The 16,442-nt window shown below is 47.0% G+C and overlaps 1 protein-coding gene across 4 annotated transcripts in view; it reads left to right on the forward strand.

The window, feature by feature from the left end:
• The window catches only part of NOS3 (nitric oxide synthase 3), a 195,057-nt gene that overhangs the window by 78,131 nt on the left and 100,484 nt on the right, over positions 1 to 16,442 (forward strand). For all 4 annotated transcript variants that reach the window (XM_033932081.1, XM_033932083.1, XM_033932085.1 and 1 more), the window contains one exon: positions 2,058 to 2,202. In XM_033932081.1, coding sequence (XP_033787972.1) covers positions 2,058 to 2,202 — 145 coding nt within the window. The remainder of the gene's footprint in view (positions 1 to 2,057; positions 2,203 to 16,442) is intronic.

Consider the following 16,442-nt stretch of genomic DNA (forward strand, 5'->3'; position numbering starts at 1 on the left):
CAGAAGGAAGAGAGACAGCGGATGGAAGGAACTGAATGAGAACATGAGGAAAGCAGAAACCAGGCAACAAAGGTAGGAAAAGAATTATATTTCTTTTTTTTTTTTTTGCTTCAGGATAAAGTAGTATATTAGTTGTGTTGATAAAAATTTATAAACAAAAGAGGCTCTGGTAGAAACCCATTTACAAAGTATGTATTCTTCCCAATTAATATTTCCAAATTAATAAAGTCTTTTTGCTTATTTGTAAATGGGTTTCTACCAGAGCCTTTAATTCAGTAGCATAATTAAATGAAATAACTATTTCTGAAGTTTATAGGGACGGACGGGGACAGAGGGGATTCCTCACGGGGACGGGCGGGGACGGAGGGGATTCCTCGCGGGGACGGGTGGATTCCTCACGGGGACGGGTGGGGACGGGTGAGACTTTGGTGGGGACGGGTGGGATTTCTGTCCCCGCGTAACTTTCTAATCCAGAGTCCTATTCAAGTTCGCATGCCACTGCTACAAAACTGTATTTGGTCTATCCCCAAGCTACCTCAACCCTCACTTCAACCTAAATTACAACAATAAGAACTCTCGCAGAATTCATCTGTTTGCCTTCCCCTCCCTAAAATTATGTCACCTCAAAAGGTTCCTTGACAAAACCTTCTCCTTCCAGGCAGCCAAACTAAACTCATGGCTAGCCCAAATTGTACTTGATGCCCCCACCTACCTTGACTTCAGAAAAAAACTCAAAACTCACTTATTCCACGGACAGAACCCTTAACACACCCTCTCACTTCTTCAACTCTCATCAATACACATGAACCTCCACCTTCCCCTCTTATTGTACCCACCAAACCAATTAACTTCAATGATGGTATTTTCCTGTAAATAAAATTTTATCTTCCTATTACACACTCTTTTATATTCCTGTCAACTTCAATGACCTGTACATTCCTAAAATGTTAATTCCAATGATTTCATCGTTTGTAATCTTAATTAATTGCTGTGAACCGCCTAGAACTCTCTGGGTATGGAGGTATACAAAATAAAGTTATTATTATTATTATTATTATTTGTTTTTCACTCAGAGAATAGTTAAGCTCTGGAATGTGTTGCCAGAGGATATGGTAAGAGTGGATAGAGTAGCTGGTTTTAAGAAAAGGTTTGGACAAGTTCCTGGAAGAAAAGTCCATAGTTTATTATTGAGAAAGACATGGGGAAGCTACTGCTTGCCCTGTATTGGTAGCATGGAATATTGCTACACCTTGGATTTTGGCCAGGTACTAGTGACCTGGATTGGCCATCGTGAAAACGGGTTACTGGGCTTGATGGACCATTGGTCTGGCCCAGTAAGGCTATTTTTATGTTCTTATGAGATCATTAAGATCCACCTCACAGCACCTCGCCTCACACCACACTTAAATTTTATTAACACCCTGCGTGCATCAATCATTTTGGTTACCGCTCTTTTATTGTGGAACGCCGCTGTAATCGCCCTAAGAGAAGAAAAATCACCGACACAGTTCAAATCAAAATTAAAAGCATTTTTATTCAAAGATGCTTATAATATCTAAACGTGCTTATTAGGGCGAAATCAGCAACTTTTTTATCCCCCTTTTGTTTTTTTTAGATCTTTTTTATACGGGAATGCTTTCTTTTTATTCCTTTTGTTCTTGCCTTAATTGTTTCTTTTCTTTTCAACATTGTAGTTCTCCCCTATTATCCTATTGTGCAGATAAGTTTATTGTTGTGTGTATTGTCCTTAAATGTATTGCTTATTGTAAAGTTACCCCTAATTTTAAGCTGTAAAATGCCTAGAAACTATCCCCCCTCTTTCACGAAACTACAATAGCAGTTTCTAACACAGGGAGCCGCGTTGAATGTCCCTTGCTGCTCCCGATACTCATAGGAACTCAGTGAGCGTCGGGAGCAACGTGGGCCATTCAGCGTGGCTCCCCGCACTAGAAACTGCTGTTGCAGTTTCGTAAAAGGAGGCCTATGACTAGGCGATTTATCAAATTTTAAATAAACTTGTAAACTTGTTGGTTGACCCTTGTCATTTCTCTTCCTAGTGCTGTAAAGTTTTCAGCCAAACTGATGGGCCAAGTCATGGCCAAACGAGTGAAGGCCACCATCTTGTACGCCACTGAGACTGGAAAATCGGAGAGTTATGCCCGGAAGCTGTGTGAGATCTTCAAACTAGCCTTTGATCCAAAGGTAGGAAGAAAAAGTCTCTTTGGGCAGGGGAATTTATTAAGAAATATTTTAAAGAAATACAAAGGATGAGAGTAGGAGAATAAAACAAAACCCAAAAAACCCACAACAGAAAAATACATTAAAAGAAAAAAAGAGGGTGTTGATACCAGAGATCCAATATTTAAGTGGGCAAGAGCCTCCCCTGCCCGCTTAAATTGCTCCCCACAGCCTATGGGGAGATTTTCAGTGGCACTTTACTGGAGAGTACCACTGAATATCCCCACAGACCACCCAAATAAAAAGTGGACAGGTCAGGGGTAGGATGGGGGTGGCCTCAGGTTATGCATGTGTCAGCAATATTCAGCACTGGCTTGGATTACCATATTTTATCTTTTAAAAAAATGGATGTGTGACCTGCCCCTTTCTGCCATGTCCCCGCCCCCATTCCTCCCACAGCCCCACCCTGATCTGCCCACAGCCCTGCCCCTGGCCCCACACAAACCTCATCTCTTCGGGGCCGCATCTGGAGGGTCTCTGCACATACACGGATGCAACACGTAGACATCACACACATGTGTGCATACATATGACATCATCATATCCGCACTTGCGCAAAGGCCCTCCAGACACTGCCTCAAGCTGAATGATTTTCAAAACCCGGACAAACTGTATTTGTATATTTTTGATTGAATGCTAAAGGAAAAGGTGGGTTGGAAGGGAATAAATTTATTTATTTGATGTTATACTAGAAAGAAATTCAAGTGATGTATTTAATTTTAAATGTTTTATTATTTGTACACTTGTTGTAAGATTAAAAAATGAATAAAGAATTTTTTTAAAAAACCTACCCGGACAGTCAAATTCAAGTTTATTGCGTTTGATATGCTGTCTAAATAAATCCTAAGCGGTTTACCAAAAAAACAAAACCATTTTCTACAAAGGTATAATTTAAAAAAGGGGGGAGGATGTACACTGACTAAACCATGACACTGAACACAGAAGGGAAAATGGTAAAGGGATACATCTTATAAAATAAAGGAGAAGGGAAGGGAACAAACCAGGAGGGTGGGAATAATGTGAAAAAGGAAAAGGATGAAAGGAGAGAGGCACAAGATTTAAACTTAGATGGACAGTGTGCTTGTCTCAAGCTAATAGGGAGGGAATTCCAGAGAGATGGTGCTACAACAGAAAAGATCATTTTATCCCAGGACAAAATTCTCACATATGGGTGATGTCACCGACGGAGCCCGGATGCGGAAGCCTCGCAAGCAAACTTGCTTGAAGAAACGAGAAGTTTCGAGTCAGCCGCACCATGCATGTGTGAGTGCCTTCATGCCCAGTGCAGGGCACGTCTCCTCAGTTCTCAGTTTTCCGCAGAGCCGAGAAGTCCGTCTTTGACTCTCTACGTTTAACTAACTAACTTCATGCCTTCTCTCACCGCGGTTTTGTGTTATTTTCTTCACGAATCGCTGTGTTTCTTTTATTTCTTGTTTTTTTTAAAAAAAAATTTTCCAAGCACAGTTCTCATTGACATTCGAGACATGCTTCCAGGCATCGCTCTTCTTCTAAGGAGCGCCTGTCTTCCACTACGCCTCGATCTACACCTGCATCTCCTAGACCGTCGACTCCTCAATCGAGGTATCCACTTCCACACCTCGACAACTCAGCGGTCTTTGTGGTGGGCAGACTAGATGGGCCATGGCCCTTATCTGCCGTCTGTTTCTATGTTTACCTCGTCCATGTCTCCCTATTCTTTTGATACCTTTCTTCCAGCCGAAGTTTCATCTTCGACCCAGGCTGCCTCGACGTCCTCAAGTCCTTCTCCAGGCAGGGCATTACCGGATCTCCTCATATCATTCCAGCTGTTCCAGGCACGTTGCACTCCTGGAAGGGATGGGAAGACTATGGATGAATTTGGACGTCGCATCTCTCAAAATGCTATGATGTCCTCTAAAGTCCTTCATTATAATTTTAATTTTATTGCTTCTTTTGCCTAAATTTTTGAGTTATTTGCATACTCAAAAACACTTTGAAATTCAAGATGTCATAGTTTTTCTATCACAACTCAGATTGCATCTCCTCCAGTCTTCTTATGATGCCTTCGAGTTGTCTGCCTGAGCGGCTGCTTGTTCTGTTGCAATGCGCCACCTCGCTTGGCTTTGTACCATTCACATGGATCCTACTTTTCAGGACACCTTGGCTAATATTCCTTGTGCTGCCAATGACCTCTTCGATGAATCCATTGAGGCAGCCACCATAGAATTGTCTGAGCATGACAAATCCTTTGTTTCTTTTGTCAGACCTGTGCTAAAGCCAGCTCCTGCTCAACCTGCACGCCCTACTCCAATTTACCAGAGGCCTTTTGCTTCGAGAGCGGCTCCTTACAATCGCCCTCCTCCTATGCAACAGCACACTCAGAAGCAACAAAAATCTCAACCTTCTGCTGCACCTAAGGCTACACAGCCTTTTTGACTGTTTAAAACAGAGCATAACCTTCACCGTTCTGTCTCTGTCTTATCTTCCCCCTCATGGAGGTCGTCTCTATCATTTTTACCACCGATGGGAGACAATCACATCCGACCTCTGGGTGCTGTCCATCATCAGGGAAGGATACTCTCTTCATTTCACTCAGATTCCACCAGAGCTTCCTCCAAGAGAGTATCTTTCCAGCCCATCCCAGACAGCCCTTCTTCTTCAGGAAGCTCAAGCTCTGCTTCATCTCCATGCCCTTGGAACAGCAGAACAGGGGATTTTACTCCCGTAACTTCCTTGTTCCGAAGAAGACGGGCGATCTGCAACTCATTCTGGATCTCAGGGCTCTCAACAAATTTTTAGTCAAAGAAAAGTTTTGAATGTTGTCCCTGGCATCTCTTTATCCCCTTCTCGAGCAGAACGACTAATTTTGCTCTCTGGATCTCAAGGAGGCCTACACTCATATCCCCATTCATCCGGCCTCCCGTCAATATCTCAGATTTCGGGTGGGGAATCTGCATTATCAGTACAGAGTGCTGCCTTTTGGCCTGGCTTCATCTCCCAGAGTGTTCACCAAGTGCTTGTAGAGGTAGCAGCAGCTCTACGGAACCATGGTCTTCAGGTATTTCCCTACCTAGACGACTGGCTCATCAAAGATTGAACATCTCGGGGGGTTATTGTATCGACCCAACGGACTAGATGGTTTCTACAACGCTTGGGGTTCGAAATCAACTTTCCCAAATCTCAACTTTCACCCTCTCAGAATCTACAATTCATCGGAACTGTTCTGGACACTGTCCAACTCAGAGCTTTCCTTCCGCAACAATGTCTGGAAGCTCTCCTGCAACTCTGTCATACAGTGTCTTTCCGCTCTTCCATCTCAGCGAGACACATGATGGTACTCCTGGGTCACATGGCCTTGACAGTACACGTGACTCTTTTTGCCAGACTTCACCTCAGAATTCCTCAGTGGGCCCTGGCATCTCAATGGACACAGGTTTGCGACCCTCTATCTCGACACATAACTGTCACTCTTTCCTTGAAGCAGTCTCTCCGTTGGTGGATGCTCTCTTCCCAACTCTTCAGAGGCTTGCTGTTTCAACCGCCCACTCATCAGAAGGTCCTCACCACAGATTCTTCGACCTACGCTTGGGGCGCTCATCTCGGATTGTCAGTGTCACATCAATCTGTTGGAACTCAGAGCAATTTTCAAGGCTTTTCAACATCTTCTTCATGACCAGGTAGTCCTTATTCGGATGGACAACCAAGTTGCCATGTTCTATGTCAACAAACAGGGAGGGACGGGATCTTCCTCCCTTCATCAAGAAGCTCTGAAGGTTTGGAACTGGGCAATCCGTCACAACACCTTCCTCAAAGCTGTCTACATCCAAGGGGCAAACAATTGCTTGGCAGACAACTTGAGTCGTGTTCTCCAAACTCATGAATGGATGCTCCATTCCTCGTCACAGTGGGGAACGCCGCAGCTAGATCTCTTTGCAGCTCCCCACAACCACAAACTGCCTCAGTTCTGCTCCAGGATATATTCTCCTCATCGCCTTGAGGCAGAAGCTTTTCTTTTGGAATGAACGAATCTCTTCATCTCTGCATTCCCTCCATTCCCACTCATTCTCAAGACTCTGGTCAAGTTGAAGAACGGCCATGCCACCATGATTCTGAGTGGTGGCTGAGACAACCTTGGTACTCCCTTCTACTTCAACTCAGCACCAGGGAGCCAAACCTTCTACCAGCTTTTCCATCTCTGCTTACACAGAGTCAGGGATCTCTGCTTCATCCCAACCTGCAGTCTCTACACCTGACAGCTTAGTGCCTCCCTACATAATTCCTCTTCAGTTTTCTCAACCTGTAAGAAACATTTTAGAAGCTTCTAGGAAGCCTACCACTAGACAATTTTATCCCTAAAAATGGACTAGATTTTCTATGTGGTGTTTTTCTCATGATAAGGAACCTCATCATTCCTCCTTATCTTCTGTTTTGGATTACCTTTTGCACTTATCCACCTCTGGCCTCAAGTCTACATCGATTCGAGTCCATCTTAGTGCAATTACGGCTTTCCATCAGCCTATTGAAGGGAAACCTCTCTCTGCTCATCCGGTGGTTTCCAGATTCATGAATGGATTTTTCAACGTCACACCTCCTCTCAAACCACCTCCAGTGATTTGGGACCTCCATGTTGTCCTTGCTCAATTGATGAAGCCTCCATTTGAACCAATGTCTACGGCTCATCTCAAGTATCTCGCTTGGAAAGTGGTGTTTCTCATTGCTCTCACTTCTGCTCGACAAGTTAGTGAGCTACAAACTTAAGTTGCACCTTTCACTGTCTTCCATCCTGACAAGGTGGTCCTCCGTACTCATCCTAAATTCCTTCCAAAAGTGGTATCGGAATTTCATCTCAACCAATCTATTGTTCTTCCAGTGTTCTTTCCTCAGCCTCATTCTCATCCTGGAGAATCAGCTCTTCATACTGTAAACTTGCTTTGGCCATTTATGTGGAACACACCAAACCACACAGATCTGTTCCTCAACTTTTTGTCTCTTTCCATCCACACAAGTTGGGACATCCTATCTCTAAATGTATCATCTCCAACTGGATGGCTGCTTGTATCTCGTTCTGCTCTGCCCAGGCTGGATTACCCTTACACAGTAGAGTCACAGTCTATAAGATCAGAGCAATGGCAGCTTCAGTAGCTTTCCTCAGGTCTACCCCCTATTGAGGAGATTTGCAAGGTTGCCACTTGGTCCTCGGTTCATACTTTCACTTCTCACTATTGTCTGGATGTTTTCTCCAGACGGGATGGCCATTTTGGCCAGGCAGTGTTACAAAATTTATTCTCCTGAATTGCCAACACTGTCACCATCCCATTCTGGTTAGCTTGGAGGTCACCCATATGTGAGAATACCTGCCTGCTTGTCCTGGGATAAAGCACAGTTACTTACCGTAACAGGTGTTATCCAGGGACAGCAGGCACCCACCTCCCCTGGTTGGCTTCTCTGCTAGCTATCTGAACTGAGGAGACGCGCCCTGCACTGGGCGGGAAGGCACTCACGCATGCATGGTGCGGCTGACTCAAAACTTCTCGTTTCTTCAAGCAAGTTTGCTTGCGAGGCTTCTGCATCCGGGCTCCATGGATGACGTCACCCATATGTGAGAATAGCTGCCTGCTGTCCCTGGATAACACCTGTTACGGTAAGTAACTGTGCTTTACGGGTCGTGTCATATACTATTTGGCACATGGAGGGAATTCTAATAAGAGACTGTTGAGTCAATCGAAGCATCTTTGAGGCAATATATGGCGTTAAAAAGAGGTAAATGTCCACGTAAGTCCGGACATCTGGTATCCCTAGTGGTGGTATCTGAATAGCTAAGCAGACTAATATAAAAGACAGCTCAAAAGTTAACATAAGAACACAAGAATAGCCTACTGGGTCAGACCAATAGTCCATCAAGCCCAGTAGCCCATTCTCATGGTGGCCAATCCAGGTCCCTAGTACCTGGCCAAAACCCAAGGAGTAGCAATATTCCACTCAGAATCCTAAAGAATAGCAAGATTCCGGAATCTCAAAGAGTAACAAAAGATTCCGGAACCCCAGTAGTAGCAACATTCCATGCTACTGATGCCGGGCAAAATCTAGATAATGACGGCCCTAAACAGTTTATGTTCAATTATGTGTTTACTCAGGATGGTTCTAGGAGGGGAGGTAGTGGATAAAACTAAGTTTTTTTTTTGTCAAGTCCCAATAGCAAGATCACAAACACCTTTTTGAGATTAAATGTGTCAAACTACCCAATTAACTCTACAATCAAAAACCTTTGTGTCATCTTGGTCCGAAGCCTGACTTTTGAAGATCACACCAACGCTCAGGTTAAAAAATGTTTTTCTTTAGTTCTCTCCAGACCAGTAGAGGTTAATCTTTACGAATGGGTATATGTCTAATCATGACCAGCAGGTGGAGACTAAAAACAAAACTGTGGAATAGTATAATATAATATATTCCCTGCTCTATTCACATCAGTCTTCTTTCAGTCTCCAGCAGGTGTTGAGTGATCTGTACCCATCTCCCTTGGTAGGGCTGTTGGAATTTGTTTAGGGGGTTTCTAGTCCCTGTTTTTGGCAGGACAGAGCTTGGGCGGGCCCTGTTTGGGGGTCCGTCTAACCTCAGGGGTGTCAAACCCGGCGGGTCTCGAGTGGGGTCCCTCCCCCCACTTCCTCCACCTCCCCACATTTTTTTAGAGGAGCCTCAGCAGCAGCCTTGCCCCATAAATCAAGCAAGGCCTACTGCTTTGAGAGCCTGTGGAGTCTGTTCTGTAAAAAAAAAAAAAAAAATCCTGAGGTAGTTCCAGTCTGCAGGGTTGCTTCCCTGTCAGTTTACTGTATTTTACTGTATTTTTGCACTAACCGGCACTTTTCTTCTTGCTAGGTTGCTTATGGAGCAATTGTGCCCTTCTCCGGGGAAGTGTGACACAATTTGGTCCAGCCACAAGGCACTCGCGGCCGGCCCGAACTCGGCGGCTTGGACCAGTGTGGTCATGAAGCTCTATCGGCAGCGGCTGAAGGCATCCAGAGCTCCTCGGCCTTAGTGCCTTGCGAGTCAGCTGAAGGCAGTGAGGCAGCCCGGTCTGCTCTCACTACCTCTGGAGGGATTCCCTGAACTGCCGGCTTGCCTGCTTTAGCGTCTGGGACAGTTTAGGTTTCCCAGCCGCTACAGGCCCTGGAGAGGTTATTTTTGGCGGTATCTTCGCCATTTTCACAGACAGTTCCCTCCATTTTGTCTGCAACCTCAGGTGACCTTCCCCCTGTATTGCAAACACAGGGGCAGGTTTCAGCAGGGATCCCTGTTGGGGCAGGGAGTCCCTGGGGACCCACGGCGTTTTTTTGCCCCCAATTTAATTTCTTTCTTTGTGCAGACATTTGGGGGTCCCACATGCACCTGGGGGATTTCGGGGGTGGTTTCCCTCCACGCCCCCTGTAGCTTTGCCTCCCTCTTTTCATTTGGCATCCCCTCTTCCTCCGCCCTCATCCAAGCGCCTGCAGGGGGCTTGGATTGCGAATTGGTGGTCGGAGGAGCGTGTTGGCATGGATGATGACCTGGCCGCTTTGGCGGGCTTCCAGGATCCTCTAGAGTGCGCTTTTTATTCAGAGGGATGCACTTTTAGACCTGATTTAGCAGGTCTCCTCGGTGCTGCATTTTGAAGTTGCGCCACCGGAGACCCCGCGTTTGGGGGCCCCTCTGCTTCAGGGGGTCTGTCCTGTTTCCCGCTCTTTTCCTGTGCTTAAGGATTTTCAGAATTTCGTGCCGGCGCAGTGGAATATGCCAGGGCGCCGTTTTGGTTGGTGCGTGCCTTGGCTCGTGGGTATCCCATCCCGGAGGGGGATAGGGCTACCTTAATTTTGCCAGTGGTGGACGCAGTGGCCTCGGCGATTGCTAAGCAGCAAACCGTGGCTGTTGCGGTCGATTCTGCCCTTAGAGTCTCTGAGGAGCATACATTAGAGACACTTCTTCAGCAGAATTTTGATGTCTCTGCCTTGGGGGTCCAGGCGGCTATATGTGTGGGGCTGGTGGCTCGCACCGTGTTTCAGCTCGTGAGTCTGATGACTGGTCCTTAGTGGATCAGGAGGTGGCGAAGATTGAGATGACTGCCTAGTTCCTCTCGGATGCTCTTTGTGACTTGGTGCGGCTAAGTCTGTGGCTTTTGATGGCCAGCGGTTGCTGCGTCCAAAACTGAACTTCCCAAAAAATTTCCCTTTCGGGGGTCGTTTTTGTTTGGAGAGGACTTAGATAAGTTGGTTCAGACTCTGACGGATTCTAAGGTGCCCCGTCTGCCTGAGGACCATGCCCACCCGGCGTCTCTGGGTGGCACTGCCCGGGGGCATCTGCGGGAATTTTGCAAGTTTCGCCCGGGACGTGGGGCTGCTTCTTTCCAGGCTTCCTGTTTTTCCCCGTGGTCGGTTGGCTCAGCGCTTGTAGTCCTTTCAGGGGGCCCATCGGGGGGCTGGGAGTCCTCCCCCGGTTCCCCTGCTGCCCGTCCTGCACAATGGCTCTTTGCCGGTGCCCCCTTTGGTTCCAGTGGGTGCTCGGCTGCGCAACTTGTTTCCCAAGTGGCCGAGATCACGTCCGATCGGTGGGTGCTGGTGGTGGTGCGGGACGGTTATGCTCTGGAATTTTGCCCGCTCTCTGCCGGCTTATATCTAGCCTCTTCGTGTTAGGTAGCATGGGAGACACTAGCCTTTCGCCAGACCCTTCTGCACTTGCTAGATCTCAAAGCAGTTGTAAATTGTCCCCTCAGGAGTGGGACACCGGCTGGTACGCCATTTCCTTTGTTGGGCCCTAGAAGGAGGGGACCTTTCGGCCCATCCTCGGTTTAAACAGGGGTCAACATGGCTCTCAGAATTCCCTTTTTTTCGCATGGACACACTGCAGTCTGTCGTTCTGGTGGTTCAGCCGAGGGAGTTCCTGACTTCTCTCACTCTGGCGGAGGCCTACTTGCCTGTTTCCATTCGGGCCTCTCATCAGCTCTTTCTTCGCTTTGCGATATTGGGTCAACATTATCAGTTCGGTGCGCTTCCCTTGGGCCTGGCCACGACTCCCCGGACGTTCACCAAGGTGATGGTGGTTGTCGCGGTGGCATTGCAGTCGGGAGGCATTCTGGTGTACCCCTACCTGGATGACTGGTTGATTCGGGCAAAGTCGTTGCAGGAGAGCACCCAGATTACGGCTCGGGTGGTGGAGTTTCTCCGGTCGCTGGGCTGGGTTGTCCACCTTTCCAAGAGTCGGTTAGTCCCAGCTCAGCGCCTGGAGTACCTTGGGGAAGGTCTTCCTTTCAGAGGCCCGAGTAAGCAAATTGCAATCTCAGATTCGCCTTCTTTTGCCGTCCCGGTGTCCTCGGGCGCAGGATTTCCTCCAAGTCTTGGGGTCGATGGCAGCGTCCCTGGACGTGGTGAGATGGGTGCTGGCCCACATGTGTACTCTTCAGTATGCTCTGCTCCGGAGGTGGTCACCCCAGAGGCACAGTTTGGATGTCCCTGTCCCTCTGCGAGGCTTAGCGCGCTGCAGTCATCTGGTTCAAGAGGTGAGTCTGGATCTAACGCAATGGACGGTGCTTCTCACGGATGCCAGTCTCCTCAGTTAGGGGGGGCTCAGTGTCTAGGTCACTCAGCTCAGGGCACCTGGTCCATGGAGGAGGCGTCCCGGTCGATCAGTGTGTTGGAGACCAGAGCCGTCCACCTTCCACTCCCTCTTGATGGGCAAGTCGGACAGAGTCCTGTCAGACAATGCCATGGCGGTGGCTTATGTCAATCACTGGGGCACCAAGAGCGCTCAGGTGGTGCAGGAAGTGGCTCGGCTCATGCTTTGGGCGGAGTCACACCTTCTGGACCTCTCTGCCTCTCACATAGCTGGGGTGGAGAATGTTCAGGCGGACTTCCTCAGTTGTCACATCTTAGATCCTGGAGAGTTGTGACTCAGCCCCGTGGTTTTTTCAGTTGATAGTGCAGGCTTGGAGTCAGCCCCTGATGGCCATGAGTGGCAACGCCAAGGTGTCCCAGGGACGGACTGGCCGAGGGTCTGGATGCTCTGGTTCAACCATGGCCAACAGAGGGGCTGTTGTGCGTGTTCCCTCCGTGGCCATTAGTGAGCAGAGTTCTTCTCCGCATTGTTCACCATCCGGATCTGGTGGTTCTGGTGGCTCCGGATTGGCCTCGACATCCGTGGTACGCGGATCTGATGACACTCTGGTGGTAGATCCTCTTCCTCTGCCTCTCTTGGATGACCTTCTGACACAGGGTTCCATTCCCATGTTCGACCCGTCTCCCTTCTGTCTTACGGCTTGGGTCTTGAAAGGGTTCGCCTTGGTAAGAAGGGGTATTCAGATAAGGTGATCTCTATACTCTTGGGGTCTCTGAGGCTTTCTACCTCTCGGGCTTATGTGCGGGTTTGGCACCTCTTTGAGGGGTGGGGCCAAGCGCGGGGAGTGGTCTCTTTTCGCGCTTCCCTGCCTAACATCCTAGAGTTCTTGCAAGATGGCCTGGATAGAGCCTGGCTTGGTCTTCTCTCCGGGTTCAGCTTGCGGCCTTGTCACCTTTTCAGGGGTTAGTGGCAGGTCAGCGTTCCTGCTGTGATTCGCTTTTTGCGGGCGGCCAAGTTGCTCAGGCCTCCCATGCGGCCCTCTGTTCCCTCTTGCACCCGCCCTTCAAACCGTTGGGCGGCTGCTCTTTAAACGGCCTTACTCTGAAGGCGGTCTTTTTGGTGGGCATTTCTTCCGCTAGGCGTGTTTCTGAGCTACAGGTTTTCTCTTGTAGAGTTCCCTTCTTGGAGTTTTCTAGGGAGCGGGTTGTCTTGAGGCCTGTTCCTTCTTTTTCTGCCGAAAGTAGTTTCTCCTTTTCATGTCAATCAATCTGTGGTCCTCCTGGTTTTGGGTAGTCGGGAGGGCTCTTCTCAGCAAAGACAGCTGCGCAAGTTGGATGTTGGTCAAGTCCTTCGCTTTTATGTGCAGAGGGCCCAGGAGATCAGGAAATCCGATCATCTCTTTGTCCTTCTTGGTGGGTCCTCGTCGGAGGCTGGCGCTTCTAAGGCTACTATTGCGTGCTGGATCAAGGAGACTATTGCTTCCGCTTATTTTCTGAGACAGAAGCCTGTTCCGGAGTTTCTCAAGGCTCATTCCACTTGGGGTCAGGCAGCTTCTTGTGCTGGGTCATCGCTCGTGCCTCCAGTGGACATTTGTAAGGCTGCGGTTTGGTCTTCCTTGCATTCCTTTGTCAGTCATCGGGTAGATGTTCAGGCGCGTCAGGACGCGGTGTTCGGTGTGCATGTTCTGGTGTCGGCCCTTCAGGGGTCCTGCCCATGTGAGGGACTGTTTTGGTACGTCCCATTCGTAAAAATTAACCTCTACTGGTCTGGAGAGTTCTAAAGAAAGAGAAATTAGGTTCTTACCTGCTAATTTACTTTTTTTTAGTTTCTCCAGACCAGTAGAGATCTCCACCCTGTCTGTTATTGTTGTGTTGCGCAGGCAGTTTTGTTTTTTGCTGCGGGTTCTAGTATTTTTCTAGGGCTGAGGAGAATTGATGAACAGCGGATGTGGCTCGGCTGGCTTAGCTGGCGAGCTGTTGGGACATTTTCCTTCTGGTATTTCTCCTCTGCATTTTCCAACAGCATTTAGGTATGTTAGTTGTTACTCCTGTTCGGAGTATTTATTTCTGTTTCCAGTTCTTAGTTCTGCTTGGCTATTCAGCAGACTGATGAGAATAGAGAAGGGAATATATTATATACTATTCCACAGTTTTGTTTTCAGTCTCCACCTGCTGGTCATGATTGGATATATACCCATTCGTAAAGATTAACCTCTACTGGTCTGGAGAAGCTAAAAGAAAGTAAATTAGCAGGTAAGAACCTAATTTCTCCTTTCACCTTATGGAAACTTCGTACTAAGGGCTCCTTTTATCAAGCCGCGCTAGAGGGGTTAACGCGTGTGATGTTTCATCATGCTGGCCTAAAAACTACCGCCTGCTCAAGGGAGGCAGTAGCGGCTAGCGCAGCCGGCGGTTTAGCGCGCGGTATTACACGCGTTAAACCACTAGCGCGGCTTGATAAAAGGAGCCCTAAGATATTCAAGTTAATTTGGGGCCCATTGACGTCTTTTATGGATTTATTATAGTTGTCTTTTCCTTTATTTCTGTTGGTATATTGCACACACACCCAGGGAGAGGGAGGGCGGGAGGGGGGTACTTCTTTTGTATGGTTCTATTCCCTTATGAAAATGTTGGGTGGGTGGTTTATTTTTAATGTATGGATTTTGATTGATTATAAATCCATATATGATTAATATTATTTGTATAGATACTGTATTGCATTTTTGTTAGCTTTAGAAACTCAGTAAAGATTTAAAAAAGAAACTTCGTACCATTAAACATTACAGTCAAACCTCGGTTTGCGAGTAACCTGGTTTGCGAGTGTTTTGCAAGACGAGCAAAACATTCTCGCAAAACTTGTCTCGCAAACCGAGTGTTGACTTGATTTGCGAGCAACCCCCCCACCCCCCTGAGAACCGGCATCGCTCCCCCCAGCTCGCAAAGGCACCCCCTGCGCGAACCGGCACCCCCCGCCCGAACAACTTGAAACTTACCCCCCGTCTGGCACCGGCACGCAGCCCACAGGATGTGCCGGTGCCGCTTGAAGAACTTCCTGCCTCTGCCGGGCCTTGAGCATGCATCTGCACATGCTCAAGGCCTTCTAATTCTCCCTCTCGCCGAGAATCTCACTATTACGCGCATTAAACCGCTAATGGGGCTTTGTAAAAGGAGCCCTAAATTTGCTTGCCTTTGCTTCAAAACCATAACAGGTTTATCCCCAATCTATCTGTCTCACCATTTCGAATTTCCAGGCACAACCTGTACACGTAGTGCCTACTTGTTCGCCTTTCCATCTTTGAAGGTCTATATCTACAAGAGATTCCTCGATAGAACACTATCATTCCAAGCAGGCAAATGGAACAAACGTTTAACCAACTTTATTTCGAACACACTTTCTTATCAAACTTTCAGGAAGTCAATCAAAACTTATCTCTGACAAATTTCTCTGACTCCACTTCTGCCTTGATGTATTCTTAAATCACTCCCAGATAAACTCGATTAATCTTAACATGCTAATGTAATTTTGAAAGTTTTTTTGTATTATCGCTGTCTGTATATAGTCTCTTCTTCTGTAAACTGCTCTGAACTATTTGTGGTATTGCGGTATATAAAAATAAAGTTATTGTTATTATCATGAGCCTTAAAGTTAATGGGGAAGGTGAAACCACAAGGCTAAAGTTCACCTAGGGAGCCTAATACTTTTTCAGTGGCCCTACCGAAGGCGCACTTAGGCTCAGGGCAGAAGTTTAAGATGGAGCTTGAAACCCTCCTAGCAGGTCTGGAACCTCCCTGTAGTATGGTTGCCCAAGGCTAATGCCCTGTTTGCAATCCCCTGACACCATCCCCGGCTATGGGGATGAGAACTCAAAATATTGTCCCATGGTTGGAAAGACATACCCCCTTCCTAATACAGATAAACATATCCCACAATACAGAGGAAACACAACCCCATGTGTGGAAGTGTAAAAACAAAAAAAGGAACGTGGAAGGGACAATATTTTGAGTTTCTCTGAGTAGCATCTTCAGAACTTATACGAAGAATCCTCATTTTGAATGAGGATAAGTTGTGTATGTATCAGTTCTTTATATATATTTTTTTTATAAATTGATTGTCCCTGAAGTTGGTTGACTGTGTCCCTTCCCCACTCCTTTTTCTGTTTTTACATTTATATACATGGGGTTGTTTCCTCTGTTTTGGGGGGTATGTTCAAAATCTCAACCTGGCCTTCTTTCAGGAGAGGAAACACTGGACCACCCCAAAAAATCTTACAGGACTCTTCTTCAGTATGACTGTACAGCTGAGGAAGGAGGTTTGTATATCTAGCAAATGTCTAGAAAGTGTCCTCAGAACACTCCAACAATTCAAACTCTCCCTTCCAGACAAGGAATTAAAGGACTTAAGATCTGTGATCAATCTTTGTCTTTTAAACTTTCGCAACTATGGAATGAACGCCCCTTAACTCTGAGGAGCCCCAGTCCTTTTCAATTTTTTTCGTAAATTTCTCAAAACTTTTCTATTAGCTAAACACTTTGAAAATTAATTTCTTTTGAAACCTTTGTTTTTACGTTTTTTTCAGTTCTTATTTAATTGTTGTAAACCGAGTCGAGCTTCCTTAGGTGGATGACCTGGTATATAAAGTTAAGCTT

The sequence above is a fragment of the Geotrypetes seraphini genome, chromosome 2 (assembly GCF_902459505.1).
Source record: "Geotrypetes seraphini chromosome 2, aGeoSer1.1, whole genome shotgun sequence".
NCBI lineage: Eukaryota > Metazoa > Chordata > Amphibia > Gymnophiona > Dermophiidae > Geotrypetes > Geotrypetes seraphini.